This window comes from Myxocyprinus asiaticus, chromosome 28 (assembly GCF_019703515.2).
Source record: "Myxocyprinus asiaticus isolate MX2 ecotype Aquarium Trade chromosome 28, UBuf_Myxa_2, whole genome shotgun sequence".
Taxonomy (NCBI): domain Eukaryota; kingdom Metazoa; phylum Chordata; class Actinopteri; order Cypriniformes; family Catostomidae; genus Myxocyprinus; species Myxocyprinus asiaticus.
The window spans coordinates 31,601,646-31,621,807 of NC_059371.1; the positions used below are offsets into that span (position 1 = coordinate 31,601,646).

The 20,162-nt window shown below is 35.6% G+C and overlaps 1 protein-coding gene and 1 long non-coding RNA gene across 2 annotated transcripts; one reads left to right on the forward strand and one right to left on the reverse strand.

Moving 5' to 3' along the window:
• The first annotated feature begins 694 nt into the window (after positions 1 to 694).
• LOC127419313 (DAZ-associated protein 2-like) lies at positions 695 to 10,056 on the forward strand. The gene is made up of 4 exons (XM_051660633.1): positions 695 to 861; positions 2,578 to 2,693; positions 4,150 to 4,398; positions 7,145 to 10,056. Exons 1-4 carry the CDS (start codon positions 849 to 851, stop codon positions 7,268 to 7,270), a joined length of 504 nt encoding a protein of 167 aa, XP_051516593.1. The 5' UTR covers positions 695 to 848; the 3' UTR covers positions 7,271 to 10,056.
• A 2,087-nt stretch (positions 10,057 to 12,143) lies between these two features.
• Positions 12,144 to 19,993, reverse strand: LOC127419317 (uncharacterized). The gene is made up of 4 exons (XR_007893643.1): positions 19,764 to 19,993; positions 16,216 to 16,271; positions 15,712 to 15,771; positions 12,144 to 13,253 (listed from the first exon to the last, which is right to left on the reverse strand). It is a non-coding gene; the product is annotated as an uncharacterized LOC127419317 (long non-coding RNA).
• Positions 19,994 to 20,162: the final 169 nt, after the last annotated feature.

Sequence of the window (20,162 nt, forward strand, 5' to 3'; positions counted from 1 at the left end):
AATAATTCATTTTTGGGGAGACCAGGGCAAAGTGTCACTCACAACATTTAATATAGTGAATATTTATATCTTGGCTACAAAATAAAAAATAAACATTTTTTTTTTTGAAATTGATGACTTGGACCGAATAATTAAGAAAAGCACCCAATAAGTGCCCAGCATATAGATGGGAACTCCTTCAGTACTGTTTAAAAAGTCATCCCAGGGTGATACCTCAAAAAGTTGGTTGAGAAAATTATTTTGGATATTTTTAGTCACAACATAATTCCCATATTTCCATTTCTATTATTCCATAGTTGTGATGACTTTACTATTATTCTAAAATGTGAAAAAAATTAAAAATAAGGAATGAGTAAGTGACCCTAAACTTTTGAACGGTAGTGTATATTACAGTATATAAATATGTAAAACGATTATTTATAATAATAATTCATAATTAATAATAATAATTACAATATTGTTATTGCTGTAGTAGTAGATAATAATAATAATAATTATTATTATTAAATAATAATTAATGATAGTATTACCTATACTACACATAACCTATTATTATATTTCATTGTTGTTGTTGTTGTTGTATAAAGTGTGGGACAAACTTTCGTTTTCGGGTTAATGTGAGTCATGAGTTTCTCTTTAATAGGGCGTGGCGTCCAAAAATGACGCGACAGTCACGTAGCTCCTCCCACCTCAAATATACTCAAAGCATAGCTCGACGAAAACAAGGAAGTAACGAGGAAAAAGGACAAGGAACTGTGTGTAAACATTACATTTATTAGCCTAAAAAGGCAGAATTCAGTCGGTTCAAATTCTCGTCTCCTAGTATATTTTCTCCATAGTAAAGAACAATGAACAACAAAGGTAAATATGCGATCACCTCCGCTGTTCTGCTATTTTGGTTAGCCGCTTCCTTGCAACTACCATGGAGTTAGCCTGCAAAACTGACTTGCATAACAAACGAATTTACATACTGAACCATGCATTATGTGCCAAAGCATCTGTCATCGAGTACTTCCTAATGGAATGATTTAATGTTTAATGCGCGGGTGTCTGATTTTACCAGGCTTGGTCGTGTTTGGTAATGAATACAGGTGAAGGGTAACTAGCTTGGCTGCTACAGCGCGATGACGTGATTGTTAAGGTGACCTCATTAACAGAGTGAGACACATTAAAAGCGCTCACAACCTCTGTTTAATATTCTAATTTATTTAATGAGCTAATTCATAATTTATTTGATCAATACCGTGTACGGTATTAGCTCAGGAACCGCTTGTCCTCGCTACTTTTTATTTAGCTGTCAATCAAGACTTGTCTTTGTGTCGCTGTTGTTGTTGTTTTTCTGCTTGTATTCATGTATTATACATTTAAATTGATTATATACCTTTTCATTTCTGTGTGAATCATTTTGAACTGCTACTTATTTGAAAAGCGCACTTATTTATGGGTATTATTGTTTGTTATTTTTTGTTCATGTATTTGGTTTGCTTTGTGTTTTTTTTTTTTTTTTTTTTTTTTTTTTTTTTTAACTCCCCCTTCCTTAAGCTTGCTTTCTGTTTCGTTCAGTTTATTGATGGCTCTTGCAGTTTGGTCTGATTTTACTAATTTGTTTATTAATTGATTATTAATTATTATAAGAGGAGCTGTGTATCAGTGTGCACTTGAGCAATCTAATTCGGATGAATGATCATGATGACTTATGCTCTTTATTACTTCTTGGATTTCTTCAGTTCACCAACATAACATTACTTGTTACTTAACTGGAAATTAACTTAAAGGGATAGTTCAACCTAAAATGAAAATTCTCATCATTTACTCATCCTCATGCCATCCCGGATGTGCATGACTTTCTTTCTTCTGCTGAACACAAACAAATATTTTTAGGAAGAATATCTCAGCTCAGTAGGTCTATACAATGCAAGTGAAGGGTGACCAAAACTTTGAAGCTCCAAAATCCATATAAAGGCATAATAAAAGTAATCCATATGACTCCAGTGGTTAAATCCATGTCTTCTGAAGTGATCCAGTTGGTTTCAGGTAAAAACAAACCAAAATATAACTACATTTCACTGTAAATCTTGCCATTGCATCTCTAGGCATGATCATGATTTCAAGCTTGATTACACTTCCTAGTGCTTGACGCATGTGCAGAGTGCTAGATGGCGCTATAGGACGTGTAATCGAGCTTGAAATCACAATCGCAAAGAAGACTGCTGTTAAGATTTATAGTGAAAAAGGAGTTATATTTTGGTCTGTTCTCACCCAAATCTGATTGGATCACTTCAGAAGACATTGATCAAACCAGTGGAGTCATATGCATTAGTTTTATGCTGCCTTTATATGTTTTTTGGAGCTTTAAAGTTCTTGCCACCATTAACTTGCATTGGATGGACCTACAGAGCTGAGATATTCTAAAAATCTTTGTTTGTGTTCTGCAGAGGAAAGAAAGTAATACATATCTGGGATGGTATGAGGATGAGTAAATGATGATGGACTTTTCATTTTTTGCTAAATATTCCTTTAAGATTGTGTTAATGTTTGCAAGATTAATGCGACTGTTTTTACTTGGTGTCCATTCAGGTTCATATCCACAGCAAGCTTTCCCTCAGCAGAGCACAGCACCTGTTTACCCGCCTGCTATGCAAGTCCCTGCTCAGGTGTCTCCTTATCAAGATTCTCCTCCGCAATACTCTGAGGTTACCAGAAATTATTACTGTTCTCTCTCTGGCCATGTGAACATGTACAATGTGTTCTAAAAGGCATTACTTCCTGTTTTTACAAAAATCATATTCACAAGAAAAGGCAGTAAAACAGGAATGGTTTTAAGAGAGCTTTACACTTCTGAGGTGTTGAGAGGTCTCTAGAGGAGAATGCATGTACTCCGTGACACAAATATCACAAAGACTACATACTAAAGATTCCTTTCCACAGAACTTACAGCATTTTTTTGAAATTGTGCTTGATGAATCTTTTTGTTTTTGTAATGCAAGTGGCCGTACTCAAAAAGACAAATGCATTTTTAGCAGCAAATTGGTCAAAATTTGTGAAATCTTTCAGAGACACCCAGAGGAAATTGATCTCTTACTACAACAAAAAATGAGTCTGATGTTAACAAATGGTGGAATGTCTCTTTAACATAGTGAAATGAAGCAATAGGCCACAAGAGACTGTGCAGTACAACGTTACGTGCATTTTCCTTAAACCGCTAATCTAAAACCTCCTGAAAAATGCAGTTTTTAAACATAGGAGGCAACAGTATTGTGATCGAGGACACTAATGTAAAAAAAAGCTAACTGTATTAAAAGAATATTCTAGGTTCAGTACATGTAAGCTCTGCAGCATTTGTGACATTATGCTGATTAATACAAAAAAATCATTTTGACTTGCTCTTCCTTTTCTTAAAAAAAAAAAAAGAAAAAGCAGAAATCTGTTACATTGAGGCACTTTCAATGGAAGTGAATGGGGCCAATCTGTAAACATTAAAATACTCATTGTTTTAAAAGTATAGCCACCAAAAGATGTAAACAATTTGTGTGTTAACATGATTTTAGAGTGATAAGATTGCTTACTAACCTTTTCTGTGTAAAGTTATATCCAATTGTACAACTTCTTTGCCATGACGACATAACGCCCTTTACCCTGTAGTCCCTCCAAAATGACTTGCTGAACAACTTTACAGCTCAAATAATACACAAGTTTGAACATAAGAATTTATGTACGTGCCTTTTTAAAATTATAAACCCTTCAAAAATTGGCCACATTCACTTCTATTTTAAGTGCCTCACTAAAACCCGGATTTTTTATTTTTTTTTTAATGAAAGGAGGGATGGGTCGAAATTCATTTTTGTGGTAACCAATGTTATGCCATAAATGCTGTCGATTTAGTTTAACTTGTATTGAACCCGGAATATTCTTGTTGATTCGCACTCCAACCGCACTCAGGAGTGACGTCACTATTAATAATTGGAATAAGCAATTCTTCTGCAAGAAATGTATTTAATTAGTGCAACAGTTGGTTGTTAAACAACATTAATATAGAATGTGCTGTTTGTGTTGATCTGCATTTTACAGTCTGGACTATCTGTTTTATAATGATCTGTTTTCCCATACTGTTTGTGCAATTTGCATTTGCAAAATGTTCCCCTCTGACAGGTGTATCAGCCTAGGTATATGGCCCCGCCTCCAGCCCATGGACAGATTCCCCAAATGACTTCAGCGTACCCTGGCACTCAGATGTACATGCACATGCCCCAGAGTGTACCAATGGGAGCAATGGCCCCCAATGTCCCAATGGCGTACTACCCCATAGGGCCCATGTACCCCCATGGCTCCACTGTCATGGTGGAAGGTGGATATGATGCTGGAGCTCGCTTCGGGCCTGGCACCACTTCTTCCATTCCTGTGAGTATTCCTGTTAAATCTGTTGTATTTGATTAGCCATGAAGTAATATGAATTTATATTCTGCGAATCCAATAGACACTTTAAAGCTGAAGTTTGTCATTTCTGTGACACTAGCGTCACAGAATGGAATTGCAAAAATAATCAGTTTTCAAATGTTTTCTTGAACACTCCCTTTGTCTTCCATTGATTTAAAAACGGATAGACCCACCCCAAATTTCTGGCATAGATTGCACCAATTTTTCTATGCCGGGCCGCTCAAACAGAGCAGTGTTTAGAAAGCGACACAAAGCCACAGTCAGTGCATTTACATGCGCAATTATAATCGAGCTACAGTGAGTTTATGCATAGTTAAGCTACAGTCTCCATCTGTCAGTCCAAGGATATGTGACACAACACGTAATACATTATTTGAAAGAAGGACACCACCTGAGGAAGTGACGGTAATACATGTAGCACGTCACCTTTCTTTCGGAACACGTGCACAACACCGAGGTCAACTGTGTTTCACTAAACTTACATGCAGGATGTTAGTCTGACTTCATAGAATTTCAGTCGGGCTAAAGTGTTTACATGATGAATTATTGTTTTAGTCCAACTGAAATCTAACTTTTAAAGTGCATTTAAATATACTGACTAGTGTTGTCACGATACCAAAATTCCAGTAGACGGTACCGATACCAGTAAAATTTCACAGTTCTCGATACCAATATCAATACCACACCAAATAAATGCTAATATGCTAATTAAACACACTCCTTTACCCTTTTTAAAACATTACATTTTAATGTAAATATTGAATTCAAACAAATGCATGTGTCCTTCAAGTCTTTCTCAATGAAGTATGCATTGCTTAAGTGTTTCAAAGTAGGGCCCTACTGAAATCTGTTTTATTTTTTCCTAAATTCTGTTTTTATTTTATTTTTTAGAATTCCATATTTTAAAGTTTAATTAAATTTCATCATCAAAATAGTGTCTAATCAAATTAATTAATAAAACTTTTAATCAATGAATAAAAAAACAATTAAACACACCATTGCATTTTTTTTTTTACCAAACTTTTATTCAGTACATGCTTCAGTATACACTCACTGGCCACTTTGTTAGGTACACCTGTACACCTACTTATTCATGTGATTATCTAATCAGCCACTCGTTTGGCTGCAGTGCATAAAATCATGCAGATACGGGTCAGGAGTTTCAGTTAATGTTCACATCAACTGGGGCCTGGGTAGCTCAGTGAGTATTGATGCTGACTACCACCCCTGGAGTCCTGAGTTCGAATTCAGGGTGTGCTGAGTGACTCCAGCCAGGTCTCCTAAGCAACCAAATTGGCCCGGTTGCTAGGGAGGGTAGAGCCACATGGGGTGACCTCCTCGTGGTCACTATTAGTGGTTCTCGTGCTCAATGGGGTGCGTGGTAAATTGTGCATGGATTGCGGAGAATAGCACGAGTCTCCACATACTGTGAGTCTCCACGGTGTCATGCACAGTGAGCCACATGATAAGATGCGCGGATTGACGGTCTCCGAAGCGGAGGCAACTGAGACTTGTTTTGAGGTGAGTAACTGCACCACCATGAGGACCTAGTAAGCAGTGGGAATTGAGCATGCCAAATTGGGGAGAAAAGGGGATAATTTTTTTTTTTTTTTTAAATGTTCACATCAGCCGTCAGAACGGAGAAAAAATCCGACCATGGCATGATTTTTGGTGCCAGACAGGCTGGTTTGAGTATTTCTGTCGGTACACAGATGGTAGGCCCACTGCATCCTCAGCTTTCTGTTCTTGGTTGACAGAAGTGTAACCTGACATGGTCTTCTGCTGTTGTAGCCCATCCGCCTCAAGGTTTGACGTGTTGCGCATTCTGAGATGCTATTCTGCTAACTAGTTACTGTAGCCTTTCTGTCAGATCGAACCAGTCTGGCCATTCTCTGTTGACCATTCACATCAACAAGGCGTTTCCGTCTGCAGAACTGCCACTCACTGGATGTTTTTTGTTTTTGGCACCATTATCTATACACTAGAGACTGTTGTGCGTGAAAATCCCAGGAGATCAGCAGTTACAGAAATACTCAAACCAGCCTGTTTGGCACCAGAAAAGTTTATGCATTGCACTGTTGCCACACGAATGGCTGATGAGATAATTGCATAAATAAGTAGGTAATACAGGTGTACCTGATAAAGCAGTCACTGAGTGTATGCTTGAGATATTGCTTAATTTTTATTATGATTTATTATTAATCATATAATTTTTTATCATTATTATTAACACAGTGAATATTAACATTATACTATACAGTTGATATATATTTCTGTCGCAATTTCTCCAATTTCAGGAGTCTAGCTTAAATTTTGACGTGTTTTGATGGAAGCTTTAGTTGTCCAGATAAACAGTTTGGTACATGGCCCAGTGTGATCATTAAAACGTAAATGCAGACAGCGGTTATCTAATTGAGTCGGTGCTCAGTACTACCGGTAGTGCAAAAACACTGGTATCATGACATTTTTTGTCAGCTGATTGTTTACACTTTTTTGGGTTATCAGCCTAAGAATGGCTTACTTGTAGTTCTCTTTATATTAAGCTGAAATAGTATACTATTTACAAAGTAAAATGATACACATCATCTTTTATCGTGGAGGATAAAGACATCAGATTTTCCTGTTACAATAGCGATGGTGTCAAAAACTACATTTGGCCGATAAATGTGGCTTGTTCTAATGATATATTTTATGTACATTTATATTGAAGCCTCCACCACCTGGACAACTCCCTAATGCAGCTCAGATGGCGGCCATGCAAGGTGCAAATGTGGTGATGACACAACGCAAGGGCAACTTTTTCATGGGTAGCTCCAGCGGTTACACTATCTGGTAACAGTGAGCATCACCCTGGGCCTGGACCGAAGCCCCCCTCCTTCCCCCCCAGTTCCCTCTCCTTTACCTTTTCCCTCCTCTGCCTCCCATGGGGCAGCTTGGTTAAGCCACAATACTGATTAAACCTAATGGAATGTAATATTTTAGAGCCCCTGACTTAAGGTGCAGTACTCCGCTGTTGATGTAGAACACAATTATTGTGTCACAGTGTTGTAAGGTTGAACTTCTAGTGATCATATACGTCATACATTGACATAATTTTATTGATTGGCTAATTTAGAGAGAAGTTAACACTTGGGGGTAAAACACAGCTCATTTTTTGCTTCATTCGCATTAATGTGCGTCTTTTTGACTTTATTTGGCCACTGAAATTTTCGTTCATTCTCTTTTACGTACAATACATTTTTTAGTTGCAACTTTTGGTTGTCGTCTTGAGCCAGTTGGATCTTTGGTGTCTAAAGTAGCTATGCACTTTCTCTTTGAATAGTACACTTGACAATGCCTTTTATTCATGTCATTTATTAAGGTATGATAAGCTGAATGTCTAAACCCAGATTGTTACGTCTTATTTGTTTGAAAGAAATAAGGAAGAAAAATAAGTGGATTGCAATCTTGTCAGATATGTCAAATAAGGAAATAAGCACTGCAAATCAAGGAGAAAGATGTTTACAAACTAAACCAGTGGCGGAGTATTGTACCTTTGGGCAAGCTTATAGAAATATTATCAGGTGCCAAAATTATACTGCGCACCGTTATTTTAAAACAAAGAAATTTACACATGAATGAACCTAAATGCAGTAAAAGAGAGAGAGCGAATAAGACTAACTAAACCCATGTGGTTCAGACAATTTGGATTCATTTTCTTTATTTTTATTGTCAATATTCCCCCTTCATGTCGGATACCCAGAGCTGTACATATGGCTGTTTAAATTAGATTGTCAAAATGTGTCAAACAGCTTCCTCATCTCCAAATATATGTGCTTCTTACACAAACTTTAGCTTTTTCCACAGATGTAAAGTTGTTTACAGAGGTCAGGGCTTAATTACAAATTAATTACATTCATTTCCAGTATTTTATATTTTGGCAAATCAAGCATTTTGTTTGCTAATACATTTTGTTGTTGGGAGCTGCTTGTACCAAAGATCTGGACTAGAATGCACTAACAACTTTTTTTTGCAAAGGTTTAAAGGTCTTCTCTCATAGTAAGTCTGCACACAGGTTCATACAGAAATTAAAAAACATATCATATTTAGGTGAGCGTGATTGCTTTGTGGGTGTTATACACTTGGCAAAGCACATCACTTTTGTGAGTGCATTTTGTAGGGGTGTGTGTTTTAAACTGATAATATATAAATGTTGCCTAGTTGCATCTTGATGTATCTGCATGCACTTTTATTCAAGTTTTGTTCTTAATAAATAAAGTTATCATTGTTCAATTTTTTTTAGAAGTACTACAAAGATTAATTTATGTGCACTGTCACCAACTCTGAAATGTTATATATATATATATATATATACACACATACACACACACCTTTTCTTTTAAATACAAACTTATCAGTTATACTATGGCTGCATTGATGATTTTTCAAAGCAGTACAACAATACATAGTAGCATATACATATAGTTAGCATTAAAAGGAGAAATTGCGATGATGTAAACTTTGTTTTTCATTCCTTACTGTTTTGCAAGGGATAAAATAGCTGTTTGCCTCTCTTGCAGTCTGTCTGTCCCATTACGATATGATATTTAGAAATGTTTTGAAAATCTAAATTCAGTTTAAATTCTTAAGAGGGATAGTTCATTCTAAAATAAAAATTCTGTCATCATCTACTCACCTTGATGTGGTTCCAAATCCATATGACCTTCTTATGTGGATCTCCACAAAAGAAGATTTTAAACGCAATGAAAATGAATGGTGACCGAGGCATACATTCTGCCTAAGATCTTCTTTTGTGTTCCATGGAAGAAAGTCGTAAAGGGTTTGAAACAACACGATGGTGAGCGAAAGATTGCAGAATTTTTATTTTTGGTTAAACTATCCCTTTAAATATTAAACACCAGCAGTTGTCTTCACCACCTTTTGATCTTTCCTGTAATTTACTTCATTGCTAAAACTCCATTCTGCTGGTGACGTGATGTTGAAGAGTAGTTTCCTTTTGGACACTAAAACGCATGACTTCTGTAGCAGTTACCTGTACTTATTCTAGATGTGACTTGAACTAGAAATGCTGCCTAGAAATGCTTACTCTTTTTTTTTTTTTTTTTCCTCCATACAAACCTTGTCACTGCTATCACATTATAATTTTTTTAATCACATTTTCTGATTTAACTAAACAAGAGATAATTTTATGCTGGTCTGGCAAATGGGGCTCATTTTAAGGCTTTACATGTTTCAGGCATTACTGGGTATCCGACATCACAGTTCTAAAGGTTTTGCCCTGCTTTATAAAAAGACACCATTTAGGGTAGCTTATCTGTCGTCAGATAAGGGGGAAAAAACTCTTTTCATTGGTCAAAGCAATTGTGATGGCTATTAAAAATATGCTAAGTTGGCTGGCATTGCCTTACCACCATTTTTATAATTTTCTGACTGTTTGTAGGTTTTTTATTTTTATTAAATATGAAACTGCTTTCCTAGTAATTATGCATTCATGAATTTAGCCTAGGATTCCTTACACAAATCCTATTTCTGTGATGTTTTGTATTGATGTGATTGCTTTTTTTGTCATAAAAAAATAAACATAGGGCATACCCATAAAAGGGCAAAGCTTTCAGAACTCAATATCAATCTCAGTGCAGCATTTTATCATGGCACGTGCCACGCTGCTGTGTATGCAGTGTAGCGGATACACTGCTTATCTTGAGCCTCAATAACATGATAGTCTGATGGTATGCGTCTATGTGGGCACTTCAGTTCAGGGAACACTTTTGTTCATTTTTTTTTCTTTTTCTGTATATAATATATAATAAAAAAGCTTGATGGGTTATAGTGGATGCATACTGCAGCATCAAGGAACCAAGGTCCTTCCTAGTTTGCTACGTGATAAAATGATCTTCGATGAAAAAGTGTGGCGCACAACTTTTTTTTTATACTAAACATTAAATATAAAAACAAAATTTAGAATAAAAGTTATTTTGAATTTTGACAATCTGTGCTGTAATTTGTTTCTCAATGCACTGCTTAAATCTGAACTTTTCATCCTAATTTATAGTGTTTTGTCACGTGAAACTAACTCTAGACTGAATGATGATTCACTAGGAAATGTGTTGAGGTTTATCGCCAGATTATTACTAGTATTTGACCAATATGTGAAATTAGTTTGTCTCCATTCATACTGTATTTTAGTCTGAAGCAACAACTGATCCTGTTTTATTTTGAGACTGATCATATCAATGTTCCAATCAGAGGCTCTAGAATTTTAAAGATTAGAGCTCTGAAAGCTTCAAAGCATACAGTAAATCAGAAATCCTCTAAATTTTGCACTGGATTTGTCAGAACTAGCAAAATGTGCACATCTAGCCAGTTGTATTTAAAGGAATATTCCGGGTTCAATACAAGTTAAGCGCAATCAACAGCATTTGTGGCATAATGTTGATTTCCACAAAAATGTATTTCGACTCTTAAATAAAAGAGAAAAAAAAGGAGCAAAAATCTGGGTTACAGTGAGTCACTTACAATGAAAGTGAATGGGGCCAATCTGTAAATGTAAAAAGACTTACTGTTTTAAAAGTACAGCCACAAGACGTGGACGATATGAGTGTTTACACATGATTATAGTCATAAAATAAACAATTTTACAACTTCGTTGCCATGATGAAGTAATGCCATAAAACCTAAAATGACTGTAAAAACGATGATTTAAAGAACTTCACAGCTCAAATAACACCAGTTTTAACAGTAGAATTAATGTAAGCACTTTTATAAAATTATAAGATTCACATTTCTGCATTTAAACCTTCCAAAAATGTGCCCCATTAACTTCCATTGTAAATGACTCACTGCAACCTCAATTTGTCCTTTTTTATAAAAATAATAATAATTTTTAAAAAAAGGAACGAGTCTGAAATATTTTGTTGTCATCAACATTGTGCCACGCAGTAGATAGAGCTTAAAGGAATGTTCCAGGTTCAAAATAAGTTATTTGTAGCATTACCACAATTTTAGACTTGGTCCTACTTTTCTTAAAAAATTAAATAAACAAATCAAGGTTACAGTGAGGCACTTATAATGGAAGTGAATGGGGGCCAATTTTTGATGGTTAAAATATTCACAGTTTCAAAAGTATAGTCACAACAAGACATAAAGGATATGCGTGTAAACTTGATCTTTGTGAAAAAAATCACTTACTAACCTTTTCTGTGTAAAAGACAATTTTACAATTTCGTTACCATGACAATGCAGTCAGCAAACCCTAAATCGACTGCAAAAATTACTATTTAAACTACTTTACAGCTCAAATAATACACAAGTTTGAACAGAAGAATTAATACAAGTCCTTTTATAAAATTATAAGCTTCACATTTCTGCCTTTAAACCCTCCCAAAACTGGCCCCATTCACTTCCATTGTAAGTGCCTCACTGTAACCTTGACTTTTGCCCTTTTTTTTTTTATTTTTTAAAGAAAAGGAGGAACGAGTCAAAATAGATTTTTGTGGTAATCTACAAATGCTGTCGATTGAGCATAACTTGTATTGAACCTGGAATATTCCGTTAAAATAGATTATAATAAATCAATAACCACAGCTGCATGTTTGAAATGCAGACCAAAAAAAAAAAAAAAAACAGCACAGTAATCTGATATAAATTATATTAATTTACATAACAGCCAAGATCCTACTGTAACCCTGCATAAAAAAACAAAACATATCCAGTATCATATCTGTATTTGACGTACCGTGATCTGAGCGTATCTGATTTACAATGATGACCAAGGTAATATTGACATTTGGCACATTATTGCATTCGTTTGTAACAAAACTTTTCTAAATGATATTAAAAAAAGTGTGAATTTCCAATTACAATTTTAAAAGCGTTGTAAAATGTATTCAAATGTTTTGCAAGGCACTGTAAAAGTGGACTCTCCAACAATTCACAAAAAAGGAAATGCTGCTATCGATTAAAAAAACTAAACAATATAAAGACTAGCTGGTCCAAGGCAAAGGAGGATAACACTTTTAAGAGCCACAAATGAACTCTGTAGTACAAGTCTTATGACTCCAAATATCGAATAAGAATCTAATATAAAACCAAATTGGTAGAGTGCCTGCAATGTTTGGCTTTTGATTTGGTGCAGTGCCACTTAGCTGAACTCATTCAAGGAAATAATAAATAATTCCTTGAAAACTCATTTAAACATTATGCTGCCTTTGATCGTATAGAATCTCACATTCTCCTTTAACGTTCCTGGCATTTATGCTAAAGCAGCAAATATATCGTTTATTTTAATGGACTATAGACTACATATACCTGTAGGCGGAACAATTTGACAGAGTATCATCATAATGATTGTCACAGTAACTGTCAGTAACTTTATCATACCAGAATTAAAGCGGAACCACAACCATTTTACGCTTATTGATGTCATGAGTAAACAACTCCTTTGGCTTGTGGCTCCTCCTCCTAATGTAACAGCACCATATAAAACTCAAACTGTATCCCTTTAACTAAAAATGTCTTCCATACAGCGCAGACAAGTGGTTGTGCTGATGCACTGTCCCATATGCCATGCATATAAGCCTCTCCACATAGACTATTAAGATGTCTGCAGCAGTCCATCTTTGTTGGAATCCTTCCATGTTAAGCAGTTCAAATGAAGTATTCCTTCTTGTTTTCAGTGACGGTGTCATTGTAGACCTGATCTGGGTCCACTCCTGCAGCAGGCTCACCTACAGTTCGGTAAACTCCCTTGTTGTGGCACAGATATCGGTACAACAAGAACCCACAGATGGCAAGTGTCACCAGCACAAGTGCAATGACCACTAGAAGGAAAAAAAAAAGTGCTGTCAATAACACAGTTTTTTTTTTTTTTTTTAAATGCCATTTTAAAGGAATGTTTTCTACAAGTTGAGCTCAATCAACAGCATTAGTGGCATAAAGTTAATTACTACAGGAACTACTGTCTACTCGTCCATACTCATTTATTTAAAAAACAAGCAATAATGACGGTTACAATGGAAGTGAATGGGGCCAGTCCATAAATGTAAAAAAAAAAGAAAAAAACAAAAACAAAACACACTGTTTCAAAAGTATAGCCACAAGATGTACACATTATACATGTTAAAATGATTTTATGTTTGTTTCTTTCATTTTTTTTAAGCCATGCCAGCTTCTATGGCTTTATTTATGGCGGGAACCAGGTTTAGATATTTAAAATAGTTAACTAAGTTAAATGAGGTGTTTAAGATTAAAGGGAACACATATCTTGTTCCAACAACAAGATTTATTTCTCGTAATTTGTTGTTTAAACACTGATCCCACTCCGACTGCCATTTATTTTTGATAAATACATTCAGAGTTGGTTTCAGATCTGTGGCATTTTACTGGTTCAGTAGATAGTGCTTCTCTGGCAGCTCTGTCTGCTTGTTCATTACCAGAGATTCCTGAGTGTCCAGGTACCCAGCAGAAAATAATAATAAAACTCTTTGCTTCAAGAGATGACAGTTTGATTAAAATCTTCACGATTGTTGGGTGATCAGTTTTAGTAGCTTCCAATGCTTCAAGACATGATTTTGAATCAGTTATTATTAAAAAAAAAAAATGTTGTGGAGCAGTCTCAAACTTCAGTGCGTAAAAGTAGAGCATTTGCCTCTGCAGTGAAAACTGAACTTTGGTCAGGGATGCGGATACCCTGACACAGTTGGTTTGTTGCAAAAGCTGCTGCCATTTTATTTCCAGATTTAGATCCATCTGTGTATATTGGGATATGTTGTGGGTATACTGCTCTTATGTCCAGAAACTGTTGATGGAAATCATTTGGATGCATTTTGGATTTTTGGTTCCTTGTTAAATCCAGATGGATTTTAGGCTTTGAGATCCCATGGAGGAATTTTGCAGAAATGTGTCTGTTCCACACTGTTTAGATCCACTTTCAGATTCTCCAGATGGGTTTTTATACGTAGGCCAAGTGGACGAATGAAACTTGGGTTTTTTTTTTTCATATATTGTTGAATGCTGAAGTGGGAAAATTGCTGAATAGGCTGGGTTTTCTTTATTTGTTTTAAGTTTGGTTGCATATTGTAAGGCCAACTTTATGCGTCTGGTTTCCAAGGAAGGTTCATTGGCTTCCGCATAGAGACTTTGGATTGGTGATGTTCTGTAGGCTTCCAAAGCTAGTCGTATACCTTGGTGGTGTACAGTGTCCAAAAGTTGTATGTATGACTTCCTAGCTGATCCATAAACGATACTTCCATAGTCCAGCTTTGAGCGTACCATGGTTCTGTACAAGTTCATGAGAGTTGAGCTGTCTGCTCCCCATTTGGTTTTGGATAAAAATTTAAAACATTCATAGCTATAAAACATTTCTTTTTTTAATGATTTAATGTGAGGAATAAAAGACAGTTTGTTGTCAAAAGTGATACCAAGAAACCTGTTTCTTTAACAACTTTAATGGGGACGCCATCCATAAACAGCTCTGGTTCATTGCGTAGCGAACGAATCTGACAGAAATGCATACAGAAGGTTTTTGTTTGTGAGAACTTGAAACCGTTCTGTGTTGACCAGGAGTGCAAAATGATTTTATGATGTGATAATAATTGCTTACAGGGTTTAAGGTGTTGTGTTGTCATAGCAACAAAGTTGTATTGACAATTATACACTGACAAGGTTAGTAGTGATTTTATCACACTAAAATCATGTTAACAATGTATAATGTGTACATCTTGTGGCTATACTTTTGAAACGGTGTGTTTTTTAATGTTTATGATCTGGCCCCATTCACTACCATTGTAAGAGCCTTTCATTTATTTAATTTTTTATAAATAATGGACATGTTGAAAATGTTTTTGTGGTTATCAACATTATGTTACAAATGCTGTCAATTGAGCTTAAAAAAAAAAAATCCTACTTTGGTATAAGAAAATATACAAACAAACAGTGCATTATTTAGGTTCAAATGAAAACATTACAAATATTGAAAGTAATAATTTGATTTTTTTTAAACCTGGGTGCACATTGGACACTATATGTGAAAAATGACCCATGACCCAAACCCGTCACGAAACCTAATGGTTTGTCCCATCTGGTTCAGGTATCAGAATTCTGCTATGTAGCATCATCATGACACCTGTAGGCAAGTACTGTGTATTCTGAAAAAATACTGTGAAATGCATTTAAGAAGTGCTGGTCATTAAGAGGATCCAGTGGCTTAGTCTAATATCATTACCAGCACTAAGTTCTAATGTATCCTAATTCACTACCACTTTACTGAAAGTAGGTTACCTCCTATGACGGTTGAGTCTGTTTGCTGTGGAGCTGCATTTGTTGGTACAACGCCTGTTGCTGCAGAGGAAAGATAAAACACTGATGGAGACACACAGAACCTGTATGTCAAGATTGCATGCACTACAACAGACACGAAAAATTACAACCATTTCCAGCTGGGGAAACTTTTCAGCATTGTTAACGAGTAATCAGATTAGGAGAACTGCAGCATGGCACAATGTTGGGCATTAGCCAAATTTAGTACATGAATTTCATTTAATACTTCTACACAGAAAAAAGCATCCAATAAGGCATTTCTATACCAAATGAGGGCAGGTTAGACTGCAGCTATTATATGATATATAAATTGCATTGGCAACAAAACAGATCACGTTACACTAGCCTATTGTAATGTTCATATTCATTGTCTGATGTAGGCAACACGCCCAACATCTTTGTGGGAAACATTCCATGCCTAAATAAGTTATCATTTTATATTAAAAAGTGAAGTAAACAACTTACCAGTGGGTGTGGTGTTAGCCATGGTGAAAACCATAATGGTGTTGAGACGGATACCTCTATAGAGAATTAAACAAAGGGTGAATCACATGAAAACATGTCCAGGTCACTTTTTATCAAAAAATAAAAAAACATATATCATTGGTGATTCTGATTAGATTCTCATCACTAATGATTAACTGCATAAATTAAAGGCAATAGATTAATACTGCAATACAATAATGAGAATTTATTTATTTTGCATTACGGTAATGAGAGCAGGGCCTTAACTGTCATGAAAATAATGTTACAATGCAAAACATCTTAGTGGTCCTTTAAAGGAATGTACCAGCTTTTAAGTTAAGCTCAATCAACAGCATTTGTGGCATAATATTGATTACCACAAAAAATAATTTTGACCTGTCCCTACTTTTCTTTATATATATATATATATATATATATATATATATATATATATATATATAAAAAGCAGCACAAATCAAGGTTACAATGAGGTACTTACAATGGAAGTGAAGAGGGTTTAAAAGGCAGAAATGTGGAGTGCATAATTTTATAAAAGCACTTACATTAGTTATTCTGTTAAAACTTGTGTATTATTTGAGCTGTATTTTTAGCTGTCATTTTAGAGTTTACATCATTACATCATCCTGGCAACAAAGTTATAAAACTGAATATAACTTTACACAGAAAAGGTTAGTAAGCGATTTTATCACACTAAAATCATGTTAACAGGCATATTGCTCTGTGGCTAAACTTTTAAAACAGTGAGTATTTTAATGTTTACAGATTGGCCCCTTTCACTTCAGTAAGTGCCTCACTGTAACCCAGATTTGAGCTCTTTTTTTAATGAAAAGGAGGAACAAGTCAAAACAAACTGTAATCAACATTATAACATATATGCTGTCGATAGAGCTTGGTTTGTATAGTACACTGAATATTCCTTCAAAACAGACTTCATTTTCTTTTTTGGAGTGAAATCAGACCCAGACATGTTCTTGCCAGGTTTCATAGTGCATTTTAATAACTGTGAATTTGTATAAATAATGTGTGTGTGTGTGTGTCTGAATTTCACTGTGAACATGACTGTCAATGGTTTAAAATAAAGTTCAGATTCTTCTGTTTAAGCATTAACCACTAAATGTAGACAAACACCACCAGGTTGTGAGACACATGCTCCATCATTCCCAACAATGTAAACCTACTCATTACTGAAGCTTACATACTCTTTTGTTTGAAGGTAAAAGTTAGATCTCTCAAATGTGGGTGGAGGGTTACAAATGTGTATCAAAGATCTCAACAACCAGGGAATATTAGAAATCATTGTAACAGGGGAGACATGTTCTTCCCCTCTTCTAGACAAATTTACATTTGCTTCCATTCCTTTTGAGAGATAATCAGTGCTTTAAAAGAACATTAACAATGTTAATCTGTTTACCCCATGTTGGAACTATTCCCTTGCCTTTGCCAGCAACTATAGGTGAAGTGCAGTGTCATGCCTTTATATAAGCAATGTTTATTGGTGCAAAATTCTACACAAATTTCTAATTTAGATAGAGGCACAGTGGCGACCCGGGTTCAAATCCCGGTGTTATGGATCAACTGGGGATCAAATTAACTGGGGATGTGCACATGCATGTGAATAGTTTTACTTGCCTTTTCAGCAGATACGTTCAATGTGAATTGTCAATGAGTAAAGAAAAGATGTTTTGCACATTATAAACAATTTTTTGGTATCATTATTAACCCCCTTTGTTTCATCTATGTCTGTTCCAATAAATTGGAAACAATTTTAAGAGTGATTTTAACGGTTTCACAGGGTATCGTGGGACATTGGTTTGAATGGGAACTGGCGATTACACTTGTCAAGAGCAGTAAATCGCAAGTGGAACTCTTTAATTTGCTAAACTAAAGCATCGTAGACTGAAGTGTGTCAATAATAGGCATATACTCTTAAATTATTTCCATTTATCAAAAAAATTATATTAGATTTATAAGTTTAAGAAAATGATTGTTTGCAAATGATAGAAAGACCGGTTGGTCTAGCGGTAGCGTGTTCAAAACCATATTAATAGACTGGGGTTCAATTCCCCAGTAAACATCTGTCAGTTTAATTAAATTGCCAAAAGATGATCTTTCAGAAGTGCAAGTTTGTTTTTGTGTGGAGACTGGAGAGCATGTACAATAGATAAATGATCGTCTAAAAAAGCATGATAAAGTTCTTCCGAAACAATTATTTCATTTGTTCGGCAAACTCTTAAGATCTTAAGATTTTATCTTAAATAAATTGTTCAACCATTTAAAAAATAAATAAATAATAATAATTCTTCTCAGTAATTCAACCATTCGCAGAAAATTCAGTAGGTTATACTGTGATTACTGGCTGTCAGATTCGGTTGAAATTTTGATAGATTTGTTTAAAACGGTATAATAAATTGTGTCGTGTTTCGCAAAATAATTCTCAATAGACCTCTTAAAAGTACATTATAACCTACAGCAAAGATACAGTTACACTTAATGAACCAGGATTTGTACCCAGGTCACTGAGTGATGAGCAGGGCCGTAGCTAGTGGGGTGAAAGGTGGTAACGATTCTTGGAGCCCAAAGGTACAGGGGCCCCACAAAAAAATTCTAAACTGTATTTTTTATAGGAAAGGGGCCCAGAACAATATACAGTCAGGGGACCCAGATTACCTTGCTACGGCCCAGGTGATGAATGATGTATGAGCGTGACTTACCATTGAACAGCATCCCAGCTAATTAGTGGATCACTTTGTTAACTTCCAATGGTAGTTGAAAGATACTCAATCTATCATGGATAATTAAGCCATTATTCATTATTAAGGGGGATGGGGGGTGGAAGCAATTTAAAGTATATTGACACACATCAGCCTATGATGCTTTAGTTTTGCAAATGAAAGAGTTCCACTTGCGATTTACTGCTCTTGACAAGTGTAATCGTCAGTTCCCATACAAACCAATGTCCCACGTCAACATGGGAAACCAGCTGTTACCCTGTGAAACCATTAAAATCGCTCTTGAACTGTGTCAAATTCATTGGAACTGACATCAATGAAACAACTCTGTTTAATAACGCTACCAAAATTTTTTATAATGTGCAAAACGTCTTTTCTTTAAATCACTGATAATTCACATTGAACGAATCTGCTGAAAAGGCAAGTAAAATGATTCACATGCACGCGCACATCCCCAGTTAATATGATCCATAACACCGGTTCTGATTTCATTCCTCCCCCATCTCCACCACTACCCTGTTTGTCACTTCTGTCCTGTCCTGTTCTTCTTTCTTCTTTTTTTTTTTTTTTTTTTTGTAAACCTGTATTTACTGTTGCGTCGCTCGCTACTAAAATAAACACCCCGGTGATCCCAATTGAATTCATCCTATTTGATCGACAATAGTCGGAAATCTAAAATCCTCTCTCAATGTGCGAACGATCACTTTAAAGAAAAAAAAGCCATCGTTTTACCAGCTGTGCACACATTGAAACCTTCAGATCTACTTTTAGTCAGTCAGAAGAAAAAAAAAAACTTACCTGCTTGAGTGTTTTAGTCGAGGATAAGCTACTTTCAGCTGAAAAGCGCGAAGACGACGATCTGTCGTGTTAAACTATAAACGTATAAACTGAGTTAAACTTCGGATCATACCAGAAATCATGAAAGACAGAGAGAACGTTCAAGCTAAAGAAGCGAGACACCATGAAACAACTGCATGCTGGTCTAGAGCGTGTGCGCGTTCACGAGCGTTTCCTCTTGCGCGCACTCGTGACGGATCAAACAATGGTCGCATTCCACGAAATGACTAATGTTAACCAATAACAAGCACACCGCCCTGTCAGCACGCTGGACCAACCTATAGCCTATTTAAAAAAAAAAAAAAAAAAAAAAAAGATGATTCGGATCATTAGTTTAATAACCCAAGAGTGAAGAATGGA

Bases quoted from the DNA above. Each gene is read 5' to 3' on its own strand.
- LOC127419313 (XM_051660633.1), top strand. The intron at 2,694-4,149 runs GTTACCAGAAAT...CCCCTCTGACAG, and splicing joins CTCCTCCGCAATACTCTGAG to GTGTATCAGCCTAGGTATAT. The intron at 4,399-7,144 runs GTGAGTATTCCT...TTTATATTGAAG, and splicing joins GCACCACTTCTTCCATTCCT to CCTCCACCACCTGGACAACT.